At 41.8% G+C, this 27,145-nt stretch overlaps 1 protein-coding gene across 2 annotated transcripts in view; it reads left to right on the top strand.

Annotated features, from left to right (window-relative positions):
• Positions 1 to 27,145, top strand: part of FGGY (FGGY carbohydrate kinase domain containing) — a 138,287-nt gene that overhangs the window by 80,057 nt on the left and 31,085 nt on the right. For both annotated transcript variants that reach the window (XM_081011826.1, XM_081011825.1), the window contains exons 9-14: positions 6,035 to 6,142; positions 7,310 to 7,371; positions 11,720 to 11,867; positions 13,524 to 13,598; positions 21,131 to 21,251; positions 25,443 to 25,537. In XM_081011826.1, coding sequence (XP_080867952.1) covers positions 6,035 to 6,142; positions 7,310 to 7,371; positions 11,720 to 11,867; positions 13,524 to 13,598; positions 21,131 to 21,251; positions 25,443 to 25,537 — 609 coding nt within the window. The remainder of the gene's footprint in view (positions 1 to 6,034; positions 6,143 to 7,309; positions 7,372 to 11,719; positions 11,868 to 13,523; positions 13,599 to 21,130; positions 21,252 to 25,442; positions 25,538 to 27,145) is intronic.

Consider the following 27,145-nt stretch of genomic DNA (forward strand, 5'->3'; position numbering starts at 1 on the left):
TTGGCTATCACCTGGAAAGTAAATCTAAGTATTAATAGGGTGCAGAGCTGTATGTGTACCTTTCTCAATTTTCATTGCGCTGTCCCAACCAAAAAGCCTCCAAGATGATTATGCTATGAAGCCAAGAATCCACTCACATTTACACCAGTCTTTTGACCTTGTCACATCACTCAGTCGAAACCATTATTGCTTTGTAACACTACAGAGGTGCTTTCAAGATGACTGAACACTAATTGGTAACACATGAACACATTTAATAACCCCCCCACCTATTCTGCGTAGCTCCAATTTGGATGTTTCTGAGAAGGTATGGCAATAACCAAAAACACACATCCTTGTATCTGTGTTCCATAGAATCTTGAGAACACTTGGAAATTCTGATCGCTTGGAAACACTGACCTCCTTTTTTTACTACATTTGCTAATGATGTCCAGACATCAGATGCTGGGGTTGCTGTTGTGGGAAATAACATTTGGATGCTATGATCACCTGTTAGCAAGGCTACATGGAACAAGACTATGGAGGAGGAAGAATGTCACTTGCCTTGTCCATGTATTCTTTCTCTCTCTCCAAATAATAGACATTGCCAGAGTGTTGTGGAAGCAGATGATGAAGTGGTCCCCACACCACTGCAGTAATGTCTGGATTGGATCAAAGAATTGTAACATGTGAGGACTTAATATGTTCTTCCAAAGGTAGCTTTAAAAGAGCCTCTATTGGTGAGTGTAAGAACATCCAGTTGTAGCGTTGAGAAACATGCAGCTTAAATAATCTGTACTGAAATGTATTTAATTTCAGTTAATATATTTCAATAAGGATTAATTAACTTGCGGTTAATTCTATTGTAGCATTCTCATAAATATAAAAAGGTAAAGGTAAAGGGACCCCTGACCATTAGGTCCAGTCGTGACCGACTCTGGGGTTGCGGCACTCATCTTGCTTTATTGGCCGAGGGAGCCGGCGTACAGATTCCGAGTCATGTGGCCAGCATGACTAAGCCGCTTCTGGCGAACCAGAGCAGCACACGGAAACGCCGTTTACCTTCCTGCTGAAGCGGTTCCTATTTATCTACTTGCACTTTGATGTGCTTTCGAACTGCTAGGTTGGCAGGAGCAGGGACCAAGCAACGGGAGCTCACCCCATTGCGGGGATTCGAACCGCCGACCTTCTGATCGGCAAGTCCTAGGCTCTGTTGTTTAACCCACAGCGCCACCCGTGTACCTCTCATAAATATACATGGGTGAAAATGAACTCTTTAGTAAGGTTGCCTTAGAGGGCCATCCAAACCCTGACCACCAGGGTCAGGGCTCAGTAGCCACATCCATACCTCTACTGTTGCAGAAACCAGGATGGAAGGTGGGGAGCAAGGAAAAATGGCCCATTGCTGTACTAGCTCCTTGACTCACCAGCCAAGGTAGTGAAGAGACCTGGATCAGGCCCATTGCCAGCAAATACTGTGCCCACAAACAGCCTGTTTTGAGCGTTTCTACTGGCAATAGCTTTCACCTGTCTGCCGTTTAGGTGGGTGCATTTGGTTTCCTTCACCAACACAGCCAGAGCAGAGGGACACCGTACCCCATTTGCTTTATTGCCAGGTTCATCAGATACAGAGAAATCTTGAAGTCAGCTACCAGATTAGTTATAAAAACTCTACATTTGGGACTTTTTATTACTGGCAATTCATGGACATTGAACAACTTGTAAATATAGAACTCACTTTTGACAAACCCATGGCATTCTCTAAATTCAGTTCCCTATTAATTAGACCATTTTCACCACAAACAAATGCCATCTGCGGAAGGGGCATTTGAGTTCTCCCATGCCAAATATGCTACTGAGGGAAAGGGCTTTGAATCTCTCTAACAACAAATTTTCTGCACTTTCCCCCAAATGTTCCCAAGATTGAGACAAATCAAGAAGGAGCAAGGATCAAGTAGATTAAAATAGTGCAGGAGGGGCAGAGGTTCATGAGACCACAGAATGCTTTTAAGGTGCCAGTACAAAAAGCTTCTGGAGAAAATATGGTTTTCCATTGATCCCAGGCACTGATCCCTGACTCCAATCAAGACAGATACACACACACATATTTAAGCTTCTGCTTTCAAATGTCTGTGTCTCCGTTGAAACCTCCCTCCCTCCTGCCTTCCTTCCTTGCTTTTGAAAATCCATAAACCAGAGCATTGCTTTTATCTTGGTGGGAAGGTGACGGGTTCATTTTGTTGTCTGCACCAGGAGATGGCATTTAAAACCACATACGAGGTTAGTTTCGAGCTTTCTTCCTTCTGTAAATGTGCACAGTTGTGATTCTTTAAAGCTAAAATAAACAAGACAACTCATCCTTTCATTTTGTAGTTGTTTCTACATAGAATTACGTTTTTCTAGCTTTCTAGAGTTTTGCAGGTTCCAGTTATCTGATGTACTTTTGATCCTCAAGAGTTTGACACTGATTTTCAGTAGGGCACGCCGAGGTTGAACCGAGGACTGTACCTCATCCAGATGATTTACTCATAACAAACCTTGCCTTCTGGCACTTGTATCACAGCTGAATACTGTTAAACTGGATTCATCATTTCATTTGTTTCTGACTGCTCTATAATGTTTACATATCTTGCATATTAGTTTAAATCTTGCAGGGAGTACTGACTGAGGTTAAATCCTCCCACACAGAGTTCTTTTTCATTTCTTCATCTTGCTAGAAAGCATTGAACTTTTATAAGAGTTGAAATACTCTGAACCAAAAAGAGAGCGAAATCCTTGGGATAATTCAGTGGTTGAAAAGGGTTTGCATACAACCTCAACGGCAACAATGCTTTTCTCCATTTAACGGATAGAAATCTTCCTGCTAAAACAGTTGATGCTAATTGGTGATCAGATAATCCAAGGGTGCCTATGAGTGACTCATTATGAAACAATGTTGTACTGTTCTTGTGGCTGTAAGTGCAATGGCTGTGATCCAGCAATTCCTAATGTGTGTGTGTTCTTCCAAGGTGACAGTAGAGGACCTTTGACCATTTGGCCCATTTCAGCCAAGTCATGCCCACCTGGCCTGCACCTGATGTCATATTATGTCAAGTGCAGAGCAGATCAAGCCGTGACTCAGCCCAAAGGGGATTTGTAAATGCCAGTGATTAGCTGATTGCCAGGATTTTGTGGGTTGTACCTTTGCTCTCAGAGCTTGATTTTAAACTCTTCAGACAAAACTGGCGTCATTGTGACAAAATGGGTCTCCTAACATCAAATTTGGCTGCTGGGGGTAATGATCTGGCCTACTGGTGAAATCCAGTTCCCCAGAGTTCCTCAGCTATCTTCAAACAGAAGATGACTGGTAGATACATACACTTGACCTGGAATCTTTCACTTCATAAAAGATAGTGGATCACGCCAAATGTCTTGAACACTTTCTTGTTGAAGCAATGGTTGCCATTTCTTATTACCTTTAATAAAGAAAGATCCAGCATAGAACTTGGTTTTGCTCTAAGACCTTATGAGTTTCTCTACCACTGACCAACAGAGACGAAATGGCAGCGCAAGGAACCAGCTGTAGGGTTTCTCAATCATCATGCTCTTTCTTGTGAACCAGTGATAACTAGGATTATGCTAGTGGTGTGGGAATACAGTCCTGCATGGGAGAGAATCTTATTGTTGGAAATAATGTAGTCCCTGCGAGATGGACATTAGCCATAGTCTTGCCACCACCAGATCTTCTCTGCCACTGCATTGTGGAATAGTAGTAAAAGGTTAACTCTTTACTCATTAATGGGTTGGGCAAGGGAAAAGAAAAATAGAAATGGTAAAGCTTGAGCTTTTCTACCCTCCCCAGTTTCCGCCTTCCTCAACTGGGGATTGCAAGTTTGATCATATGTAATGTGAAATATGGGTGGGCTTGTCAAGGGCGAAGACTTAAAAGCATGTAAGACATGGTAATTATCTGACTCTTGAGTCAGATGTTACTACTGACCCACTCCTACTAGCACAATAATCAGATAATGATCCAGTGCTGTTTCATAAAAGTGTCCTCTGTTTGAGCCTGTTAACATGCTTCCTTGTCAGTGGAATTGAAGCAACTCCTAGGCTGCTACTTCACGTTTTTACTATTTAATTCCCTAACTTGCACAAATGGTTAACCTCAGATTAGATAGACATTGGCTCTTTATAATAGACAACCAGACTGCAGCTGGTATATGGCTGGAGTTGAATATTTATTGAATCACCTTTCATGTTTGTTTAAAATAGTGGCAAGAAAGAAACCAGGAGCCAATTACTCAGACTTCATATCACCACCTGTTAAAGACCTTATCCCTTGTTTTTTAATTGAAGCGGTGGATGAGGGGAATCTTGCTATCTGCCCCCCCCCCCATCCCAAAATACACTCTTTCCTAGAGATTGTCAAATCTCTTGGAACCGTTGGTAGTCTTAATTTTACTGGTTGAGAGATTTAACATAAATTTGAATTACTTCTACTTAGATATTTATGTTCATTTTAACTTGCTAAGCTACAAATACCCCTAAATGCCCTCAAAGTACACTCTAGATGTCAGGAGCAGGCAGAGGTAAGGCTGATTGAGTTTGTTAGGCTGAGTAGCAAATTGCATCTTTGTCTTACTGTAAAATATTAGCAATTTAAAGACCTAGATCTAATGTAATTTCAGCCTTTATTCTGCTGCTTTCTGGAATTCTCCTTCTTAGGTAACGGTGAACATGAATAAAGTGTCCAAATAGGCCACAAAATATTGTACAAATAATATTGTAATATCAGTTATTCTTTAAGGACATGCATTTATCTTTTTCTGACTGGGCAGATTCTCAGTGAAAGTGATCACATATTGTGGGAAGGGGAAATCTGGGGTGAGTGGGTATATCTGAAACTCTGGAGAGATTTATTGGAAAGAGCAAATGGCCCTCAGCCAGATCCCAGAACCTCCTTTTATCCCTATAGATGTTCTGGGAGAAGGACAAAATGATCCCTAGTGAAGAATAAAATGTCCACACCCATTGTCTGTGCCCAAAGATGTATTGATGTGCAAATCTTAATTGCGCCACACGTTTGTTGATAGTTTTTTGGAATGCATACAAATGGTATTTCAGTTGTAAGATGATATGAACATCTAAGTGTGTAACTAGAGCCAAGCTAGGGAGACGGAAATATCCTGTCCTGGCAAATTCTTGTGGGTATCCTCTAAAATACCAAGCCTGGCTGGAGATATTCAAAACCTGATGGTTTCCCAGAAGTACCAGTTAGTCTTTTAATTGGACTTTCCCTTTGAGTGCTGGCAGAGGCACAAGGTAGCTTTGGGAACAGTGCAATAATAATTTATGGAATGTGGTTAAATAATGGAGTAGGACACATAATATTTAGACCTTCCTGAAACTGCTCAGAAAACACATTTTAGATTCATATTTACAGCCACTGTCCCTAAGCATGACTGGAAGGAGGGTTTCATTTTTTAAATAATAATTTAAAAAATCCAGTTTCAGGAAAGATGTTACCTTTTGAAATAATTGCAGGAACTCTTGCTGTTCAGTTTTCAAAGTTAAGTAAGTAGAAAGTCATTGTTTCAAAGACAGCTTCTGACATTGGTGCCAATTTTAACAAAATATGGGGGAAACTGGGCTAGCTTTAGTAATGAGTCAATATCTTTACCCCTCTAACTTCATGCCCAGTTTATTATTTATTTGCTGCTGCCACAGAAGTTGTCCAGTTAAGTTTATTTCCTCAGATGCATTTTTTCACATGTTTTGCCATCATGTTTTCCTCCCTGTGTAGGAATTGATCATGCAGCTCCATGGTAACTGCCACCACGAGGAGCCAATTACATAGGTAGATAGTGTTTAACACAGGCATAGGCAAACTTGGCCCTCCAGATGTTTTGGGACAATAGCTCCCATGATCCCTAGCTAACAGGACCAGTGGCCAGGGATGATGGGAATTGCAGTCCCAAAACATCTGGAGGGCTCAGTTTGCCTATGGCTGGTTTAACATGAACACGATGTGTGTGAAACTTTTAAGTATTTGGATTTTAATTTCCCTCTTCAGATAAGCAAGTCCCCTGTGTTTGTCCCTGGAGTTTGGGGGCCCTATGACTCAGCTATGGTGCCGGGATTCTGGCTAAACGAGGGAGGCCAGAGTGCTACAGGAAAGCTGGTGAGTTTGGCTTTCTCTTCACAGTAAAGGGTCTGAGTTAAAAAAAGAATCGCTGCTAAGCTCCAAATGTGTTGGGAGCTAGTGGGATCGTATGGACTGCAGTGGGAATCCCAGTAATTCTGATAAAGCTACAAGCTAGCTGGGGCTAGTTGTGATAAGGGAACGTGTCCGTTCAAATCTTATAATCATTCAGTCATCTAGAACTGATGCATTACTGGTAATTATAGAAGTTATAATGTTGGTTCCTCATAAGCCATGGGAAACTTTGTCCATGTTATCATGGTATGTCCTTCTGATTCTCAACAGAAGAAAGATTGAGGCAAAATAGCCTCTTCTCCCTACATCAGGAGATAAAGGAGCCAGAACAAATATTTGTATCGTTATTAACTTTTTTAAAAACCTGAGACATAAACTATTTAAAATAAAAGCATGAAAGTGCCCATGGGCCGCAGTTCCACCCATCCTGTTCTAATCATTTTTTTGCTCAGACTGTTCTGTTGGTAATGAACGGGCGCTAGGCTTTCTTACCAGGAGAGTTGCTGAGGTCAAGGGGTATGCATTAAAATTGGGTCATTTTAGAGGGGGGTGGGGGGCAGTTATATGTTAGTTTAATTACCAGGCTGCTTACCTTGTGCTTAGTGGAACTGAGTGCGGCAGAATTTCCAGCACTTTTACTTTGGAGAGCTGTGGTGGTTGTTGTTTTTGTGTGTGTGTGTCAATTGGCACACGCATTTATGTTTGATAGTAAGGGAGTGTGTCCTGGAATGTGGAGCAAAGCTAGCCCGTTCTCAGGCATAGCATTTCATTTCTCAGCAGTAGGTGTGCAAGTCCCTGCTTGCACTGTATATGCTGCTGTAGCTTAGACTGGCGCATAGGATGAAGCAAGCCAGAAGTTAATTTCTGTGCACATCTTTTGAACGCATAGTTGCATAAAAATCATGAAACAAGTCTGTGTGATCCATGTAACTGGCTGCTAACATTATAACCGCACACAACTCGGCAATACACACAGTATATAGTTTTCCTTTAAGTTCACTAGAAAACCGGATTAAATACAGTTAAATTTGATTATTTTTTTTAAAAAGTCAAGACACATGAAACTCTTACCATATATTATGGACTGATATGAACACTCATCTCTGTCTTACTTTTCTTTTCCCCCCAAAGATAGAGCATGTCGTCCAAGGACACGCTGCGTTCCTAGAGCTACAGACAAAATCTGCAGCCAGGTCACCATCCTTATTTCTTCATCATTTTACAGTCTGTCTTAGAAACAGCAGTTTGGCAGCCTTCCAGAAACTAGTTCAGCTGGAATGTTCCAGCTTAGCTGGGATGTGGGTTGGGCTGCTTCTCACCATATTAAGTTGTTTCCCTTTCCAAGCTGGCTTTTCAACCTTCCCATTCTGGAATACAATCTTTCTTGTTTTGAACACCTGAGGACTGGTTCACGTGGGCATTTCTGACATGCTGACGTCACCAGAAGTTGACTTTTTCCAGCCATTTTGTCCTTGTAAAATACCCTTACGAATGTTTGGGCAGTCTAGGTTTTGAGTGTTTCTCTGGAGCTGTTTACCTGGACACGAATTTTGCCTTTGCAAAATGGCTTCACTTATCAAATTGCCACCGTAGAAATCATTTCTATAGCCAGCTTTCCATCTGAGCTTTTACAAATGTAATAATAGAGGTAATGCGAGAATAAATGGTTGAAACTCTGGTCCTCTGAACATTCACCTTTAGGCTACAATACTTTTGTCCTAATGCCAAATAGTATGCCTGGCCTTTTTGCTTTGCACATCAAAGACTTCTCTAAGTCAAGATCGGGTTTCCATGTAGGACAGCATATGCACCAAACCTTAGGCAGCCTCAGGCTAGCAGAATTTCACGTTTCAGATGTGAAGGTGTTAAATTCTAGGGGTGAGGTATAACTTGAGCTACCTTGCTATTGGCATTTTGCTCTAGACATGAGTAGATGTCTAGAAAAAAAGAAAGGAACAAAGGCATTACATATGTTCATCCTGTGAGGTTGTTAAGTGTAAGAGAAGAAAAAGCAACAGTGCAGCCATGTTAATTCTGCCAGCCTATTACACTGTGGTTTACATGCTGGAAATGATTGTGGTTCTCATCCTTCTATTAATCAGTGGCCAGCCAATCATTTTGCCATGTGTCTAATTCATTTATTACTTAGAATTATATATTGCTTTCATGAGCCCAGAGCAGGCAACAACCATTTTAAAGCTGTAATATAATTAAACAAATTTACAATAAAACATTATATGGTTCTCTTCAGAACCATGTAACGTAATGGTGCGTAGGGTTCAGTCATATAAAGGCTGTGAATAGTCAGGCCAAGTCATAGACTTTGTTCCCTGCCCAATTATTTCTGTGGACAGCCATGCCCAGAGATAAATTCAGGGGTTGCCGTGTTGCAAATGTAAGATCCTCTCAATACATGTATTCCAAGACAGGAAATATGAATCTCTGTGATATCTCTATTTCTTAGCATAGTGAAAATAAGACAGAGAAGAAGCTCTTGCACTGCCAGCAAGTGCATTTGAGATGCTGCACTTAATTCTGTCCAAAGATGCTGGACAGAAGTTTGTTGGTAAAGAGACTTATAGCACTTACTGTCACAGGCATGTGCCCAATTGCAGTTCTATAATGCTTTCCAGATGACTATTCTTTAAGGAAGTGAGTTTATAGTTGCAAACATAGCAAACAAGTCACATAAAATTACCATCCTTTCTCTCTATATATTACTTTGAACATCAAGTAGCTGTGTTGAATGGAAAGAAGCCAGGAGGGTCCTGAGTAGCTAAGTTTGAACATTACATCTATGGTTGATCATGTTATACCCACCTGTTAAGGCACCTATGACCACTTTTGCAAGGTTGAGTCAGACATCTTTGCTGGGGGGCACAGAGGAAATTTTAGTCAAGCTTGGAATTTGCTAATTTATCTGAGTCAGAAAGTGAAAAGCAATGGAGAATCATACTCTAGTTAGTAAGCTTTTGGTAAATGATGGGAAAAGTGGCATTGTTTTGTTGCTGTTGTTGTTCCTAGTGCAATGGTGCCTTCAGTGATGGTCAGGGGTGCTGCCGGCAACACTGGCCTCTGTCCCTCTTTCCTTCCCTCCCTCCTCTGATTTCCTCTCACGTCTCTGCCTCCCAAAGGCTTGCATAGCTGTTTGTTGCAGCAGCTCTGGTTACAAGCTGCCCAGGTGAATGGTTCCTCTGGGGCTGGCCAAGGAGTGCTTCACAGGTCCCTGTGGGGCAGTGTGAGGAGGCACTTCTTTTGGGGGCAGATGGGGCAGCTCAGAGACCAGGGGCGACAGCCGTGGCTGCCCAGAGGACTCCCAAGGAGAGGGGAGAAGAGAGGAGGCTGAGGGAACCCTCCACAAGGGAGGGTGTTCAAAAAGGAGTGAGGGGCTGCCAGCTCGGCAGGCAAGGGGTGGCATAACTGGGCCCCTGAGCCCCACAGGGGTGCCGCAGAAAGAATGTAGTTGGTCAAGGGAGCCGTGGACCCGAAAAGGTTGAAAACCTCTGTCCTAGTGCATAAAGGAGTTAATGTGTTAAGAATTTGAGCAGTCTGTAGTTCAAAACTTGCTGCTGTTATGAACTAAAACAGGAGATGATCTCCCACCAGCAACTCCCATTCTACAACATAAGCATAGAAATGATGTGCATATAGCATAGCTGTAATAACAGAAGACTTGAGGTTCATGCTCTAGCATCTGTAGAGTATATTTGTTTTTGAAAGGGTATTCAGTAGCTTTGAGATGCTGAAGAGGATTTGCCAGTTGGATTAGAGAGTAATAGTCTGCATCAGCTGGGTGCCCTCCAGATGTTTTGGACTACAGTTAGCTCAATCTGCAACATGCTCACTGTGGTTGATGTGATTGTAGTTCAATACCACCAGGTTGGGGAAGGCTGGTCAACATGGCGTACTGTAAAGCCATTTTATATTTTCATACCTATGTGAAGCTTTTCAAAGTAAACAGCCTACAGTGCTATATAAATCTTACATAGTTGTTGTGGTTTGGGGAAGTGGCCTCCTACAAACTGAAGTTTTGTTTTTCCTTAATTTCCTAAACGATTTAAACTCAAACTATCTAGTGACTTAAGATTAGGGCTATGATATTGCCGTGAGACAAGATATTCCCACCAGGTTTCCCCTATTCCTCCATCTCAATGGAAGCGCGCTTTGCACACATATTCTGGGGAAAGTCCTCTTCTCCCTTCTGCTTGCCATCTTCCTCGTTGAAGGGCTATGGGCATAAAGAGACAAATGGAAACAAAATAAGGCTACTAAGGAATTGTAGTAACTTACAAAGCTATTGCTGTGTTTTCCTCCACAAGTCACATAAAACAACCTTTAAAGTATGTGAATAATGATATGAATTAGTTATTTTAATGCTTTCCAAGTGCACTTCATTTTGAATGATATCCTCAGATAGCAAACACATGGTAAGCCCTAATTGAAACAATGTGCAGCTGAATGCTTAAATGCAGAATATAAATATACAGCTGCAAGGAGGTCATAAGTCAGAGTAGTAAACACATGCCAAATTCCCTCAGGGAGCTCATTAGTGCATGACTGAATATACATGCAGAGGCTAAATGAATATCACTATTTGGACCTCCAAAACTGAGACAATGACTAATCAATTGTAATTAGAGGAAGATGCTCACCTATTGACCATCCTTTCTGAAAATGAAGTCTTCTCTGTACTCCCTGGAAGGCAAAACTAACAGTAGAATTTTAAAAATCCATCCCTGATGTCTGTAAAAGCCTATTCCCAAGGTTTTTTTCCTAGAGCTTTCTAAAGTGTGGTAATAGTAGCATAGTTTTACTGGCATGTCAGTGCATGCAATCAAAGGCTAGATTGCAATTCCCATGGATTTCAGTAGGATTTGGCTTGCTTTGGCTTCACCCTCTGGGTACATTCCAGAGAAAACTAAGCACACTTTTAAGTTCCACTGATATGAATGGAAATTAAGCACTCTGAGGATTCTCTGGATTGTACCCAAGGCTTCCGTTGCTGAGCATGCTGTGTTTGCACTGTGCTTGCAAAATGCCATTAATATTCATGAGAAATTCCCATGATTTATTCCACGTGCAAACGTTCTGTGTTTAAATCCCATGCATGCATGGTGATTTCACAAGATGCGGCAATTCTCAAACTTCCCATGTAGGTGTAGTCGGAGAAGGGCTAGCCGTTGATCTATGTGGTCAGTGAGACTTAGCTGGTGCTTTGGCAAGTGCCTGACTCAAATTAAATGAGATTAAACAAATGTGCTTGGAATCAGGATGCAAACCTCTTCTTAAGTGTTGCTATGATGAGATCCTAGTTCCACTTTTGATTCTTACCCATGCTGTTCAACAGTGCATACCTGAAAAGGAATATATTGATATCATCTTCTCCTTCTCTTCACCTCCCTCTCCATATTTTAATTTGGCTTTGTAGGCCTTTTGATAATTTGTGTGTATATCTGTTTTAGGAGTACAGATCATGCAATATGTTCGAGGAATAACCTCTCTCCCACACCCCTTTTTCTTTTCTACTTGTTTTTCTTGCAGTGCTCAAAGTATATATACATACTTGAACGGTCACCTGGATCTGATTAAGAAATCTTTGCCTGTGGGTTTCCTCACTGTTGATTTACATGTTTGGCCAGATTTCCATGGCAACAGATCTCCCCTTGCAGATATTACACTAAAGGGCATGGTAAGAAACAGACTGCCTTTGAAAACGGGTCAGAACAGAACAATGGGATAAAATGAGAGCTTGAAATGAGCGTTTGTATTTTTAACATTACCATCCTTCTTTAATAGAAATCCCACTGAGTTTAGGGATTTTCCTTTCATTTGTTGCTGTTGAAATTGGAACTTTTTTTAGGATGCAAAAGTTCAGGATACTTCCCATATCATATGACTGAAATGTAAGGAGGTATGTTTTGACACATTTTAAATTTTTAATCACATTAGTTTTGAGCTTTGCACAGCTTCATACGTTTCTGTAGGACTGGCCAAGCAGCTGAAGTATAGAAAAGCAGCAAATTTCAGATGAGAAGGCACATTAACTGTTAGCAGAGAAAACAAAAAAGAGTGCTATCCCTTCTGAAAGGCTACTTTCCCATACTGTCCACTGCTTCCTGCATCCTTATGTTGACCCATGAGCCATTAGGCCTGCACAAGCAATACCTTCTCTGCCAAAGCAGCTTTCTTTCTTCCAGAGAAAGCAATTAAATGTTAAATCCACATTTAACATTAACAAGTGTAAACTCTTGTGCATTGTTTTTTTGTGGGGGTTCTCTCCCCAATAGCCAATTTCGGGGCGCCCAGGGAATGAAGGAAGAAAACCCCATTACACAAGTAATAATATAATAATTTATAATAATAATTTGTTATTCATACCCTGCCCATCTGGCTGGGTTTCCCCAGCCACTCTGGGCGGCTCCCAACAGAATATTACAAACACAATAAAACATCAATCATTAAAAACTTCCCTAAACAGGGCTGCCTTCAGGTGTCTTCTAAAAGTCAGATAGTTGTTTATTTGTTTGTCATCTGATGGGAGGGCGTTCCACAGTGCGGGTGCCACTACCGAGAAGGCCCTCAGCCTGGTTCCCTGTAATCTCACTTCTCACAGTGAGGGAACCGCCAGAAGGCCCTCAGAGCTGGACCTCAGTGTCCGGGCTGAACAATGGGGGTGGAGATGCTCCTTCAGGTATACTGGGCTGATTCCATTTAGGGCTTTAAAGGTCAGCACTAACACTTTGAATTTGCTCGGAAACGTACTGGGAGCCAATGTAGGTCTTCCAGGACTGGTGTTATACTGTCTTGGTGGCCACTCCCAGTCACAAGTCTAGCTGCCACATTCTGGATTCCACTTGCTGGTGTTCCTTAGGCGAATCCCACCTATAAAGTATAATGTGACAATTAGAAGCAGCGGAATAAGGCAGGCTTGCACAACTCCCATCAGTCTCAGTCTGGGGCTGTTGGGTATTATAGTCCCAAACATCTGGAGAGGCACCAAGATGGATTCACAGTAAAATGAACAGTTCTCTGTTTGTGAACCTATATACTGAATTCATTGGAAAGTATGTTGGATGTAGGGGATGGGGATGAGAATACTGTTTAAAAATGCAGTTGACCAGGAAAATATCACCAGATGGATTTGTGTTATTGTTCATTAAACTGGTGACAATCTAAGTATGCAGTAGCCCATCTCAGGAGATGGAGGAAAGGTGCTATCCTATGACTGTTTGGGTGCAACTTGCAGCAACAAGCCTGGGACTCACTTTAGAACTTTGTTTAGCAAGAGAATTGGAAAATACTGAATTCTCATATCAGCAAGTTTTTCTCCTCTTTTTCTCTGCAGGTGGTTGGACTGACATTATCTCAAGACCTGGATGATCTTGCTCTTATCTACTTGGCCACAATTCAGGCCATTGCAGTAAGTCACTGAAAACCGGCACTTTTACAATGCTTCCCTTCGTTATTCCCTTTAAAGAACTTAAACCAATGTTACTTCATCCCGTTCTCAACTGCAAAACTGGTTTGCAATTATGAATTATGAATTTATTTACCAAGCAGACACAATAAAAAAGTAAAATTTCCAAGAAATTTCCTCTCAGAGTAAGTTCCCCCAGGATTTTGGAAATTTCATTCTTTTGTTCATATTAAAGATTGCTCGCAAAAAAAGAAGAAAAGGTCCTTATTTCCCTAAGTTTGCAAAGTTGTCTCTCCTCTGAAGTTGTTGCTGGAAAGAGTTCAACCAGGAAACTTCTGTTTACTGAGAAATGTTGAGAAAAATATCAGTTTAGTTACGCTGGAGACCTAATTGATTAATTAAGATCTCAAGGTGGTTCACAACATAAAAATACAAGATAAAAAACACAAAGTACATAATAAAAAATAACTCCTCTGCCTCATGACTGGTCTACATGGGCTATTGGTTTTACTTTTTTTTTTTTTTTTTAGTTACATTCTTTAGGGGCAACCTCCAGAAGGCAGACTACTTCTTCTCAGGACAATAAAGTAAAATATAAGAAACTGAATTTCACTCACTTTTGAGGAGCGAGATACTGTTACTTCAGTCCCTAGTGACAGCAATAATTAAGAGGCCACCATACTTTCCCATTAAACAAACAGGGGAAGAGATAAGAAGCACACTCTTAATTATTAGGAATTAATTAGATTTTCATCTTACTTTTCCACAAGGGATGGAATGATGGCTAGTAGGTCTTCCTGACAGCTGAGCCTTGTTGGCTTCCGATGGGTTGCTAGTCTTCGTTGCTATGCTTAATTTCTAGTATATTTTTCAGAATGAAAATAGTCAGCTTTCTTTTCTACCCTTTTTAAAGACTGACGGAACAAGTGGAGTACATTTGTCCACCTCTCTGTTTCTGTCTGAACTGTTGCGGGTGAACTATTAGTAGCTATTATGTTGTTCGTCGTCAACTGTATAACTGAATTCTGTTCAATTGAAATGCAAATCTGCAGCCTTCCAAGCACATTACAAATGCGAGATAAGGCGTGCTATGGAACGGAAATTCTTTAGCTTCCCGCTGTCCAAGTCAGCCATGTTTTTGTGTCACCTTGGACGATACCAATTGTTGCTGTTTGCTGATGGGGGAGGGGCACACACAAAGGTGTGCAGGCAATACAGATTAGTTTTCGCATTTCCTCACATCATGGCTCTCCACGAAGCCCAGCAGTGAGGGCAGATTCTGTGAATTCCACTTGTTTTAACAGTTCTCTCGACAAAAACAGGATTACTCCGACTGAACCTGGAATACATTACTGTTAGCCCTATTATTGCTCCTCTTTGGTGAGCGTAATGGCAGTGCACTTGGTACTTTACCATCCCTTTTAAATTTAAATAAGAAATGCAAGTGCTTTCTTGGAAAATAAGAACTACTGATAATGTCTCATGAAAGAGATTGCAGGCAACAGCTTTCCAGTGCCAAACAAGCACCGTGGCATTATTCTATGCTAATGAGGTGGAAGCTTTCTCAGTTGGATATCCTGGGAAAACCATCTATTATTCTCCAAGTGCTTCATTGCACATGGCTGCACTGTGCTTTGAAATTAAGCCTCTACTGGTCCCCTTTTCCCGTATCCTACTTTAGCGATTATTAAAATATATAAAATTAAAGGTGATGTCTCCTTAGATTTTTCTTCACAGATGGTTCTTTTCTCTGTGTACAGTGGTACCTTGGGTTACATACGCTTCAGGTTACAGACTCCGCTAACCCAGAAATATTACCTCGGGTTAAGAACTTTGCTTCAGTATGAGGACAGAAATCGTGCTCCAGTGGCGCAGCAGCAGCAGGTTAAGAACAGTTTCAAGTTACGAACAGACCTCCAGAACAAATTAAGTTCTTAACCTGAGGTACCACTGTAGTAGCAGTGTAAATTAAGGCAACAGAAAACCCAACTAATGAGAACCTGTAATTTTCTCTAATTCTTAGAATGTGCAAATTTCCATGTTGGGTATTTTTAAAAAAATAATAATACACGGTTTTATTTTTTAGTAGATAGTTCACATTGTATCGGCACTAAATACAGACACATTACATCAATTTACAGTTGGTATTTGCATTAGTCAAAGCTGCATGTTGTCTGCTACACTTGAACATGAGTTTAGCTTTAAAATATAGCAAAAAAATGTAACTTTTGCCACTTATTGCTGACCTTTTATTTACTTTCAGTGAGACATTGCAGAAAAAGGAGAAATTTGCATTTGATGTCTCACAGTTTGCATATTTCTATGCCTATGTCAAATTAACTTAGTTCAGCATTGAAATGGCTTCATTTCTAAGGGAAACCATTTCTCCCCCAGATAATTGTAAGAATAGTTTTTAGAGCGTCTTCTTTGTAGAACATTAAATTGTTTTAAATTGTTTTTAATGTTGTATTTTAAATTGTTCAAGCTCCATACAGTACAGCAATACAGTCCCTGGGGGAGAAAAAAGTCAACGAGCTTTCAATCAAAGTTCAGTTCTACCCATAAGATTGCCTACAATTTGCAATTCATGGCTACAGCATAATTAGCACCTCCTGTGCAAACACCTGATTTACAATCCACATGGTGCGCTGAACTCTCAGTTCTGTTTTTACAAACCCAGAAACCATAATCCCTGCCCTTGCTGACCTGGAGTTTTTATACATTGGCACTGGAGAACGTTTGGCCTGCAGGCCTAATTAGGCCCGGGATGGGCCCACGAGACTGTTCCCCACAAACCAAGGCCACCTGTGCCACACTTGATGCCCTATGTGATATCTGGCGAGGGGCAAGTATTGGCACAGCTACAAACAAAGGACACATACAAACCATATGGAGTGTAATTCCAATTGTTCATTTGGAAGTGGGGTTCCCTGTCAGTTCCGCTCAGGGAGTCCCAATGGTGCAGGGAGCTTGCCTTCAAGGGGACTCCCTATAAAACAGTGGATCAGCTGATTGGCTGTTACAGCAAACTGGATTGATGGCAAACTGGATTGGTGCTGGGCACTTGCCTTCACAGGGGCTCGCTGTACTGTCAGTCAGCTGATCCAAGGTTACAGGGATCCCCTTTTAACTTTTTCTGCCCACTTCTCAAAAGCTGACCTGCAGAGAGGAGGGGAATTACAGATCTGGCCTACTGGCCAAATCCAGTTTCCATCCCTGCCTTATTTTGTTTTGAGGCAGGCTTGCCAGACCCATAGTGGTAGTTTTGACTTCTTGCTTCCCAAGCTTTTCATTTCCCAGCTCAGCCCATAAGCTAACAAATGTTTCTGTCAGCAGTAGAGACACAAATTATATGGCCCACAAATGTCTTTTGACACAGCCTCCTCCTTGCCTGAGAAGGAATCACGAGTTTCCCAATCCATAGCATCATTCAGCTGTGGTCAAATGCCATGCCACAGAAGAAGGGCAAAAATCTGGTCGGATGAGAAGGTTGTACTGCTTATAGTTCTGTGGATACAGGAGAGATTTGCACATCAGTTTTGAAAAGATGCCATTTTCATATGGCTCTCTGAGGTGATTGCCATTGGGGCCGCCACCTCAGTGCCACCCAGTGGAGGGGGAAAACGGATGCTCTGAAGTTTTTCAAGGTAGTCATCATTAAACATGACATGATTTGTTTGATCTTCAGTGGAACAATTCATAGTTTGTAGTTTGCTAAACAAACCCTGGCTGAGCCCAGAAGTAGGGAATCATGCAGGCTTGAGGATCACATTCATCTGGTATGCCAGATCCAAAAGTGGTCATCCCATCATGGACCTGCCTACCTGTCAACCACCTGAAAGCTAGGAAGACAGAGGAGCTTGCAATTGGTGCCGAATTTAAACAATGCTCTATGCAATACCTGTTCTAAGAGACGAAGCAGGAGTGTGTGCTAAGCCTTGTACAGTGGTACCTCGGGTTACAGACGCTTCAGGTTACAGACTCCGCTAACCCAGAAATATTACCTCGGGTTAAGAACTTTGCTTCAGGATGAGAACAGAAATCGCGCTGCGGCAGCCCGAGGCCCCATTAGCTAAAGTGGTGCTTCAGGTTAAGAACAGTTTCAGGTTAAGAACGCACCTCCGGAACGAATAAAATTCTTAACCAGAGGTACCACTGTAGTTCCAATGGTCCTTTGGCAGCAGGGATTGCATTTGGTGCTGTTTAAATTTGCTTTGAATGTAAGCCTTGCTGGCATTGGCTGCACTGGGGGGTTCCAATCCCAAGCTCATAATTGGAATCAATTCTAGTAGGGTTTATATTCAGTGCTAAATTTAAAATCATCGCTGGAGACAAGCTCCACTGGTTTTGGCAGGGAATGGCCCCATTTGGGAACTCCTGTCGGCTCCCAAGTGGTCTGGCCTGGACTTAAAGCAGCATAGCTTGCATTTCGTGCCAAATTTAAACTGTGCCAATTGGAAACCATGTTTGCAAAGAGACGATTGGGAGAACAGTCACAATGCTTTCAGTTGCTGCTTCGTACCTACGGCTTTACCTGACATCAGGTGCCTGAGAGGTAGATGCTGCTGGTGAAAAATGTCTTTGCAAGTCTAAGGAGGAACCTTGGCAGGCATGGCTTTGGTGTGATATGTATATGTGGTCATTTGTGTCTATGTTGACATTCAGGGATATACTCTAGACGTTCATACATGTGGATTGTGGAGATAGGAAAAGGATATCATTGAGGTGATCACGTGAAACTTTCTGTTAAGGGCAATTATACTTGTATTCTCAAGGCAAGATTTAAAAGAAATATTAAAAAGCTTATTCTTTATAATTGAAATTGTGGCCCTCTGGCTTAAAGCACTCGTCTTAAGTGTCAGTAAAGATATTATGGATTTCATTAGCTGAGCTTATAGTTGCTACAGTTTGCCAAAACTACCTATCTTAAACCAAAATACCCTTGAAACACAATCCTGCCATAATAAACAGCTGAAGCTTAACTTGCTTTCCCCTTCTTAAATAACCAGTCTGGGTCTGAAGAAACATTTTCTGTCGATTGTAAAGCTTCCCGTAAACTTTGGCCATACTTCAAAAGAGGTTCGGCATAAAAGCTGAGGGAATTCCTTACTGTTTGGGTCTGGCAAGGGGTAGATTTAGCAGAAATTTTGCTTTTGACGCTTTTGCTTTCTTCAGTCCTAAATGTTGAGTTGAAACTCAGAAATTGAAGTAGCAGAGTAACACCAGTGTTCATGCAACAACTGTGTTTGTCAAATAACATCCATAGCTGACATGAGAAACTCATGTACTCCTGATTCATTTATATAGCGCTTGTTGTCTCCGGACAACTGACCAAATATTAAGTGTTGTTACCAATGAAGTTGTGCCGTACAGTGCAAGGACTTGCCCTTGTGCAGCAGAACTTTCCTCCCTCTCCTCTTTCTCCACCCTCCCATATGCTCTGGAGCGTTGGGGGGAACCCCCAAAACAGATTTGTGGTATCTATGTGAAAGGGACAACTTTCTTGGATACAGTACTATTTTATTTTATTTTATTTTATTCTGTTCTATTCTATTCTTAAATGAATTCTGGAAGAAGAAAAACCAGAATTTGGTTGGCATCACCACTATATCTTGAAATGTAATTTCCCTGTTTTTTACACATGGGACGTCACAGTAACATTTTTTATTAGTTTAGTTGATCCTTCCATGGCTTAATTTGCCACAGTCTCTTGTTATGAAAAAGAAGGCAGCATGGGCTTTTGTTGAGTACTCGCATATTTTCAGTAATGTTTGTCTGATCTTGAATTGTGTGAGCCTTAGATGTATATTAAATGTCACAAAAACGATGGTGAGCAAGTGCCAAGGTGAATCTCTGCAGTTCTATTTCTGTGAACAGCAAGTGGATGTTCTTTGTTAAAAGAGTAGAAAAATACCAAAGCCAGTGGCATAGGATTTATCAGAAGAGCGGGCTTCCAAGCAGAGATTGCCCCAGCAACTCACACTTCCATGTGTGGTTATGGCTCTGATTAAAAGGTTCCTAAAAGGCAGAAGACTGCCTGCCTGCTATTGTGCTTCTGGTGCTTTCAACAGTTTCCTGCTTGGGTGGGGGCACTCAGTGAAATAAATCTTCTTCCCTGTACTATCAGTTATTTCTTCAATGGGTAACTTGCATGTCTCTGGATCAGACTGAAAATCACCTGTCTACCAAAAAATAAAAAAGACCACTCTCCAGCTTACACATATATAAAGTCCCAGAAAACTCATGAACAAGGCATGGAAGTAATGGTCATACCCTTCTTGTTTGTCCCCAGCACCTGGTTTTCAGTGGCATTTTGGCTTTGAATATGGAGGTTCTGTTTAGCTATCAGGAATAAGAGAAGTGGGTAGAAACCTCCCTGAATTTCCTTTTTTAAATACAATGGTACCTCGGGTTACAGATGCTTCAGGTTACAGACTCTGCTAACCCAGAAATACTACCTCGGCTTAAGAACTTTGCTTCAGGATGAGAACAGAAATCACGCGGCAGCGGAAACTCAAGGCAGTAGAAACATAAGATGATTGGACCCCACTGAACTTGAAGCATGGGAAGCCCCAACAAAAATTTATAATTTGGCAAAATATTTGGACTTTATGATATGTATTTGTATAATTTGGAATATTTAATGTGACTTGATTGGATTGCTAAAATGGAAAACTTAATAAAAAATATTATAAAAAAGAAATCATGCGGTGGCGGTGGCAGCAGCGGGAGGCCCCATTAGCTAAAGTGGTACGTCAGGTTAAGAACAGTTTCAGGTTAAGAACGGACCTCCAGAACGAAATAAGTTCTTAACCCGAGGTACCACTGTAGCTGTTTCTACATGTGCCATCACCACCACAAGCTATGGGAATCAATAACTGTTTGCTACATAAATAATCTTGTGTATGTGTTTGTCCCAAGCCTGATGCCAGTCATGGGAGAAATACTGCATGTGGTTGTTCCATTGTGAATTTCACCATGAAAGATTAGGGGATATGAAGTTTAATCTGAAAAAAACCAGGAAGCTCACTAATACAGAGTCACTGGAACCGGTTCTCATTGGCTGCTTTCAGAACATGATAAAGTGTCATTTACCATGATGTGCACAAGCCTAGGTGAACCTCTGGTCTGAATTCTGCACCCTCCCAACACTATAATAAGGTAGAGTTCAGAGGTGTTCATTTCCATTACTGATTAACCACAGTTTATTGTATCAGTCAGCAGGAAAAAAATGGGGTTATGAAGCTAGCTTGCTTCAGTAAACAATAGATAAAATGTAACCATGGTTTAGGTTTGCGCTGTAGCACTAAACTGTGCTTAGTTGAAATCAGATGCAAAAGCATCCGATCACATATCTTGCCGCGATAAAGCATGGTTAATCACAACATCCGACTGTAGCCATTATCTTTTCTAGGTGTTTTGCATGTTTTTCTACTCTTCCTCAGTGCTAACAGCCAACAAACCAACTCTTTAAGCAGCTGTTTTTCTTGTAGCCTCTTTTCTTAATTGTTGTTTATTTTCTCTTCACACTCAAGCTGGGAACAAGGCATATTGTGGAAACAATGCAAGCTGCAGGGCACGATGTCAACACTCTGTTCATGTGTGGTGGGCTGAGCAAGAACCCTCTCTTTGTGCAGATGCATGCAGACATCACTGGTAAGTTTTGAGGATACGGTTAAGGAACAGGATCTACTACCTTGCTGTTGTTAAGGGGGAAGAGAACACACAGGCCTACAGCATGGGTGGGGAACTCTGTTCTGTACAAAGGCTGCATTCTCCTCTGGGCAGCCTTCCCAGGGCCACATGCCAGTGGTAGGCAGGGCCAGAGCTAAAGTGGGTGGAGCAATGAATGCAAATTTTATCTGTCTACAGCACCTTAGTTTATATACAGATGCCCACAGCCATCTCTGTCCAGACAAGCAAGAGACACTGTCAGAGTTTCTGGATACCTTTGAGCCAGGCAAAAGCATTTGGAGGAGCAAGGAGGGCCAATGGTGGGTATGGCCTTTGCAGGGTGGATGCAGCCTGGAAAATTGAAACGAGCAGAAAAAGAAGGTTAGATTACTGTACACGTTATATGTGGGGCAGCCTCACGGTTCAGAAACTTCGCTGGTGTGGAAGTTAGCAGCCAGGATGCTCACCGGGACAAGATGGTTTGAGCATATCACGCCAATCCTGGCCCGACTGCACTGGCTGCCAGTTAGTTTCCAGGCCTGATTCAAAGTGCTGGTTTTGATCTACAAAGCCTTAAACGGCTCAGGAATGCAGTACCTCAAGGGATGCCTCTCTCCATAGGAACTGACCCGGACCATGAGATGATCTTCTGAGGCCCTTCTTTGTGTGCCTCTTCTATGAGAAGTCTGGAGGGTGGTCACACAAGAAAGGGCCTTTTCTACTGTGGTTCCCAGTTTGTGGGAAGTCTCCTCAGGAAGACTTGCCTGGTGGCTTTGTTAAATATCTTTAGGCACTGGGCAAAAACACTCCTTTTCTCCCAGGACTTCGGCTAATTAAGCAATCTATGGCTTTTTAAATGGGGGTGTATTGTTTTTGTTTTTTATTATGGTGTGTATTTTTGTGTTTTTCTATTGTAAACCGCTCTGTAATCTTCGCATGAAGGGCAGAATAGAAATTAATAATAATAATAATAATAATAATAATAATAATAATAATAGAGCTTGGTGGGCCACATTTGGCCACCTGACCTGATGTTCTTCAGTCCTGGCTTTTAGTATGATCAGCTGTGAAGGTTTTATAAATAAAATGCTTTAGTCCTATTAATAACTTTATAAACCATTGTCCGTCTGTGCCTCATTAGAATAATTTACACAGAAAATATTTAGTCAGTATGAAAATATTTAGTCTAACCCGTCAGAATGTTCTCCAACATAACCCCACATTGATATGAATAGGTGTTTCCAAGGAGCAATGGTTGTGTGTAAGAGATGTTTCTGGAGGTTCTGAAAAGGAGAACCAGACTGATCAAGGGCTTGAGCAACTCCTCTATGAAGAAAGGTTGCAACATTAGAACCTTTTAGTTTAGAGAAAAGGTGAGTGAGAGGGAACATTCAGAAAGTGGGTCATGAAAAATACTTCACAGAGCACATTGATAAACTGACTCCCACAGGAGGCTAACTTCAAAAGAGGATTAGACCAGGCTTCCTCAACCTCGGCCCTCCAGATGTTTTTGGCCTACAACTCCCTTGATCCCTAGCTAGCAGGACCAGTGGTCAGGGATAATGGGAATTGTAGTCTCAAAACATATGGAGGGCCGAGGTTGAGGAAGCCTGGATTAGACCAATTCATGGAGAATAAGGTTTATTGACAGTTACTAGCCATGATGGCTATGCTGTGACTTCGCAACTGAAGGCAGTAATGCTTCTGAATACCAGTTGCTGGAAACCACGGGAGGGGAGACTGCTCTTGTGTTCTTGTCCTGCTTGCAGGTTTCTCACAAGCCTCTGGTTGGCCACTCTAAGAAGAGGATGCTGGATTTGATGGACCGTTGGCATGATCCAGCAAGCTCATATATATATAGGTTGAAAATAAATCTGTTATGTTTCATCAATTGTCAGTTAATACCATTGGTCTGAGTGCATCAAATCTGTGGCAGTAGGTTTGTAAGGGGGTGCCTTTATTTTACGGCAATGTTAATTGATTTGCAAGCTTTGGGCACTTTTTGAGACTCAAACTTTGCACATTTTAACCAGCAGAAACTGCTTAATAAAATGCAATGTGCCTTACTTTAGGGGATGTATTTTATTGGGCCTGCATGACAAAAATCCTTATAGGAAGTTAAGTGTTTGTAAGAAGAACATGTCCCAAATTAGGCTAAACCCAGCCTTTATCCAGGGCTATTTTTTAAACATCCATTATGCTGTTATCATATGTTTTTAACCTGCGGAAAACATCTTTCCTTTGTTCTACAGCTTTGAGAGAAAAAACAAAACTATGAACCATACAGATTCTTTTTTTCTTTCTCTCCTCCCCCCTTGCCCCCTTCTTAAGAAGAGCCAATGTGGTTTAGATCAAGTTTAAATCTTGGATTCTAGCTATTTAGCAGGGAGATTTGCATCACTTGAACATCAAACCAGACTTCCTACCTTGATGCAGGAAGAAAGATGGAAATCAGCATTATGTAATTACATTTCACAAAAGCAGAAAAGGTGAACCAAATGACACAAGGTCTTGACCTAGGCTGGATGTACGCAACAGACTATTGCCACAGTGGTGCTTTCTATTAGTCAAACAAGATTTTATCAAGTCCACACCTTTCCTTATCTAATTCAAATAGCCTTGGAATTGAGAGCTGCTTTCTGATGTCTAAAATTAAAGCTCTATTAATAGATAATTCTGATTAAATTGTAAACCAAGGTTCTCTGACTGTATCTAATGGCCATGTACAATGTAGGACAAAGAGGCCTTTCTGCGGCCTTGGAATTTTTCCTGTTTGTAGGAACTGTGACTGACGGGGGATGTCAGAGTTCATCTGACTAGAATGCTCCGGGTTCTCTTGCCCTCATTAAAATCTATCCGATAAAATAGTTAACATTCCTGTATCAATCCCCTATTCTTCCAGGAAAATTCTGAATATATTACTGTTAAATGCAAGCTCCCATTAGCCAATTATGCAGGCTACCAATAGATAATTTCATAGACCACTTAAAAGCCTCAGATTCATATTGTTCAGATGGTAAGATGAATGCATTCATTGTGAAGGCACTTGCAGAGTAGCAACACAAGCAGCCAAGTTTCAAAGTACATTTCAAACGTGCCAGCTGTAAACTCAATTCTTAATTTAGCTCTCTGATAAGTTTAAACAAGTTTCTGTGTCAAAACATTTTTGCCACTGAGAACCTCCATATTTCATCCACGCACTGTCTAGGGTCACACTGATTTCCAATGTCACAACTAGCTGGGAGCAAAATAACCCTGAGTGGGAGGTTGGGGGAGAATTCCTGGGCAGCAACAAAGTTAAGTTCTTCTTTCTTGCTCAACGTAAGAAGAGGCTTGCTTGATCAGACCAAAGGCCCATCTAGTTCAGCATTCTGTTCTCAAAGTGGTTGATAGGATGCCCATGGGAAGACCATAGGCAGAACATGAGTGCAGCTTTGTCCTCCAGACGTCTGTATGACTAGGGACATCTCACGGGGTCATGTGAGAACCAGCCTGTGTCTTCCTTTTTAAAGTTTCTGTGTCATCTTCTCTGGTTCCTAGTCATTGTCTTGGCAAACTGGCAGCTCCTATTTTTCTATACACTGGCATGGTGCATAGTTAAAACCCAAAAGGACACTCATGTCTCTATAACCACAGAAAATGCCCCCAAGTACCTTATAAAGGTAAAGGACCCCTGACCATTAGGTTCAGTTGTGGCCGACTCTGGGGTTGTGGCGCTCATCTCGATTTATTGGCCAAGGGAGCCGGCGTACAGCTTCCGGGTCATGTGGCCAGCATGACTAAGCCACTTCTGGCGAAAAAGAGCAGCGCACGGAAACGCCACTTTACCTTCCTGCTGGAGTGGTGCCTATTTATCTACTTGCACTTTTATGTGCTTTCGAACTGCTAGGTTGGCAGGAGCAGGGACCGAGCAACGGGAGCTCACCCCATCACGGGGATTCGAACCGCCAACCTTCTGATCAGCAAGTCCTAGGATCTGTGGTTTAACCCACAGCGCCACCCGCGTCCCAAGTACCTTATAAATCCACCCAAGTGCCAGTGCAATCACACAGGCGACCATGTCAACAGAAGGTACACAGATAATAATCCTCCAGCTGGTTTTTTTTGCTTTTAATCGTCTTCACGCCGCCCCCACTTTGAGCTTTCTAACAGATGTGTGTTGTTTTTGTCTAGGCATGCCTGTTGTCCTGGCCCACGAGGTGGAGTCTGTTTTGACGGGCGCTGCTATTCTTGGAGCCTGTGCTTCTAAAGATTTTGCTTCTCTGCAGGTATGTAATCAGAGGAAGTCTGGATGTGAAAAGCTTAAACTCTGCACTTTTCTGCTTGGCCTTATAATTTAGACAGGGTGGGGAGGAATTGTAGGCTCTGTTCCTCACAAAGCCCAACTCTTTTATCCATAGGTCTATTAACCAGCTTGGCCTGGTTAGGTTAAATAAGGAGATGGGTCTCAAACAATTACGTTAGTTTACTACAACTGGGACCCGCAGCAAACTGTCACGGTGTGGAATGCTCCTGTTCAGGACACCAGCCAGCCTATCATGCCCTTTCCATTTCTACTCCATTCCACTTGTCCTCCTCCAAAGGGAAACAGCGTAACAGGATGGTAATGGGTGAATTAAGATGGAATTGGCCCTTTTTGCTGTAAAAATGGTGAGTCTGGCCCCAGGGTATTTGCCCACCCACACGCTTGAATTTCACACTGCTCTAAAAAAAAATTGTTACAGTAAAGTATGCTATCTAATTAGGCAGATTTCTATATGTGGATATAAAACCCAGGCTTTAACTAGAACATTAAAACTCCACCGTTGGGTAATTTTGCTGAGGAAGAACTACCTTGGACATCTGGTCGCCATATGGCTGCTTTTCAAAGACTTTGGGAAGCCTTCTTTTTCTTATCTCTTGCCACCATATCTGCGCCACAAGCAATGTTGTAGCAAAGGGGAATGAAAACGATGTGTCTCTTCACTGATGCACACCCACACGTGCAAAACGCCCAGCGGGGGGGGGGGGGACCAAAATCTCTCCTTCCTTAATCTCTGGATTATCTCTTAGTTTCCGGAGAAGAGAAGAAAATCCTTCCTGAGCAAATGTTTGGCCGTATATTATTATTTTCATTTCTCCAAGCCTTCCCTTCATGGTAATGCCTTCTCATTCATTTTCTAGAAATGCAATAAAACAGACAGATTGTGACCTGCATAGCACAATGCAGGTGTCTTGTTGCTCAATAGAAATACTTGACACACCCTGGATGCTGAACACTTTATTCCACTCAACATGTCAAGGATTGGTAGTTATGTTTTATATAATACCTGGTTAAGAAAGCGCTTTGCAGCCGCATTCCCAAAATTTTTCCCCCAGTTGGTTCTTAAATAAGAGTAGCCTATCCAGTGTTTCGATGACAATAGCTCATATTTTCAGGTGGAGAACGTGGGCTGAGAGTGAGTTGGAATATGAGCAAAAAATTCCCAATTTATTTCTCTACAACTGATGACTGATAATGGGCATTAAATGGCCTGAATTGGTGATCATTCCTCTATGGCTTCTTTTACCAAACAGCTGGATGATGGTATGCATTTCAGTGGGATCTTCAGAATGGAATTGCATGCTCCAGCTCCACTATGTTTCTTCAAGACTTATCTGTTGCTGCTGCTTGGCTAAGCAGCTCTGGAGGTCTACAATTTCCCTTCTCTTAACTCTTTCCTTGTCCATCATTTTCTTCCTTCAGCTCCTCCCCGCAAGCAGTTGCTTTCCTCCAGCTCAGGTCCCAGGTCCATATCCGTGATTTTGGATTTGATATCCCGCCTTTCACTCCCTTTAAGGAGTCTCAAAGCGGCTAACATTCTCCTTTCCCTTCCTCCCCCACAACAAACACTCTG

This window comes from Podarcis pityusensis, assembly GCF_964106645.2.
Source record: "Podarcis pityusensis genome assembly, chromosome: 6".
NCBI lineage: Eukaryota > Metazoa > Chordata > Lepidosauria > Squamata > Lacertidae > Podarcis > Podarcis pityusensis.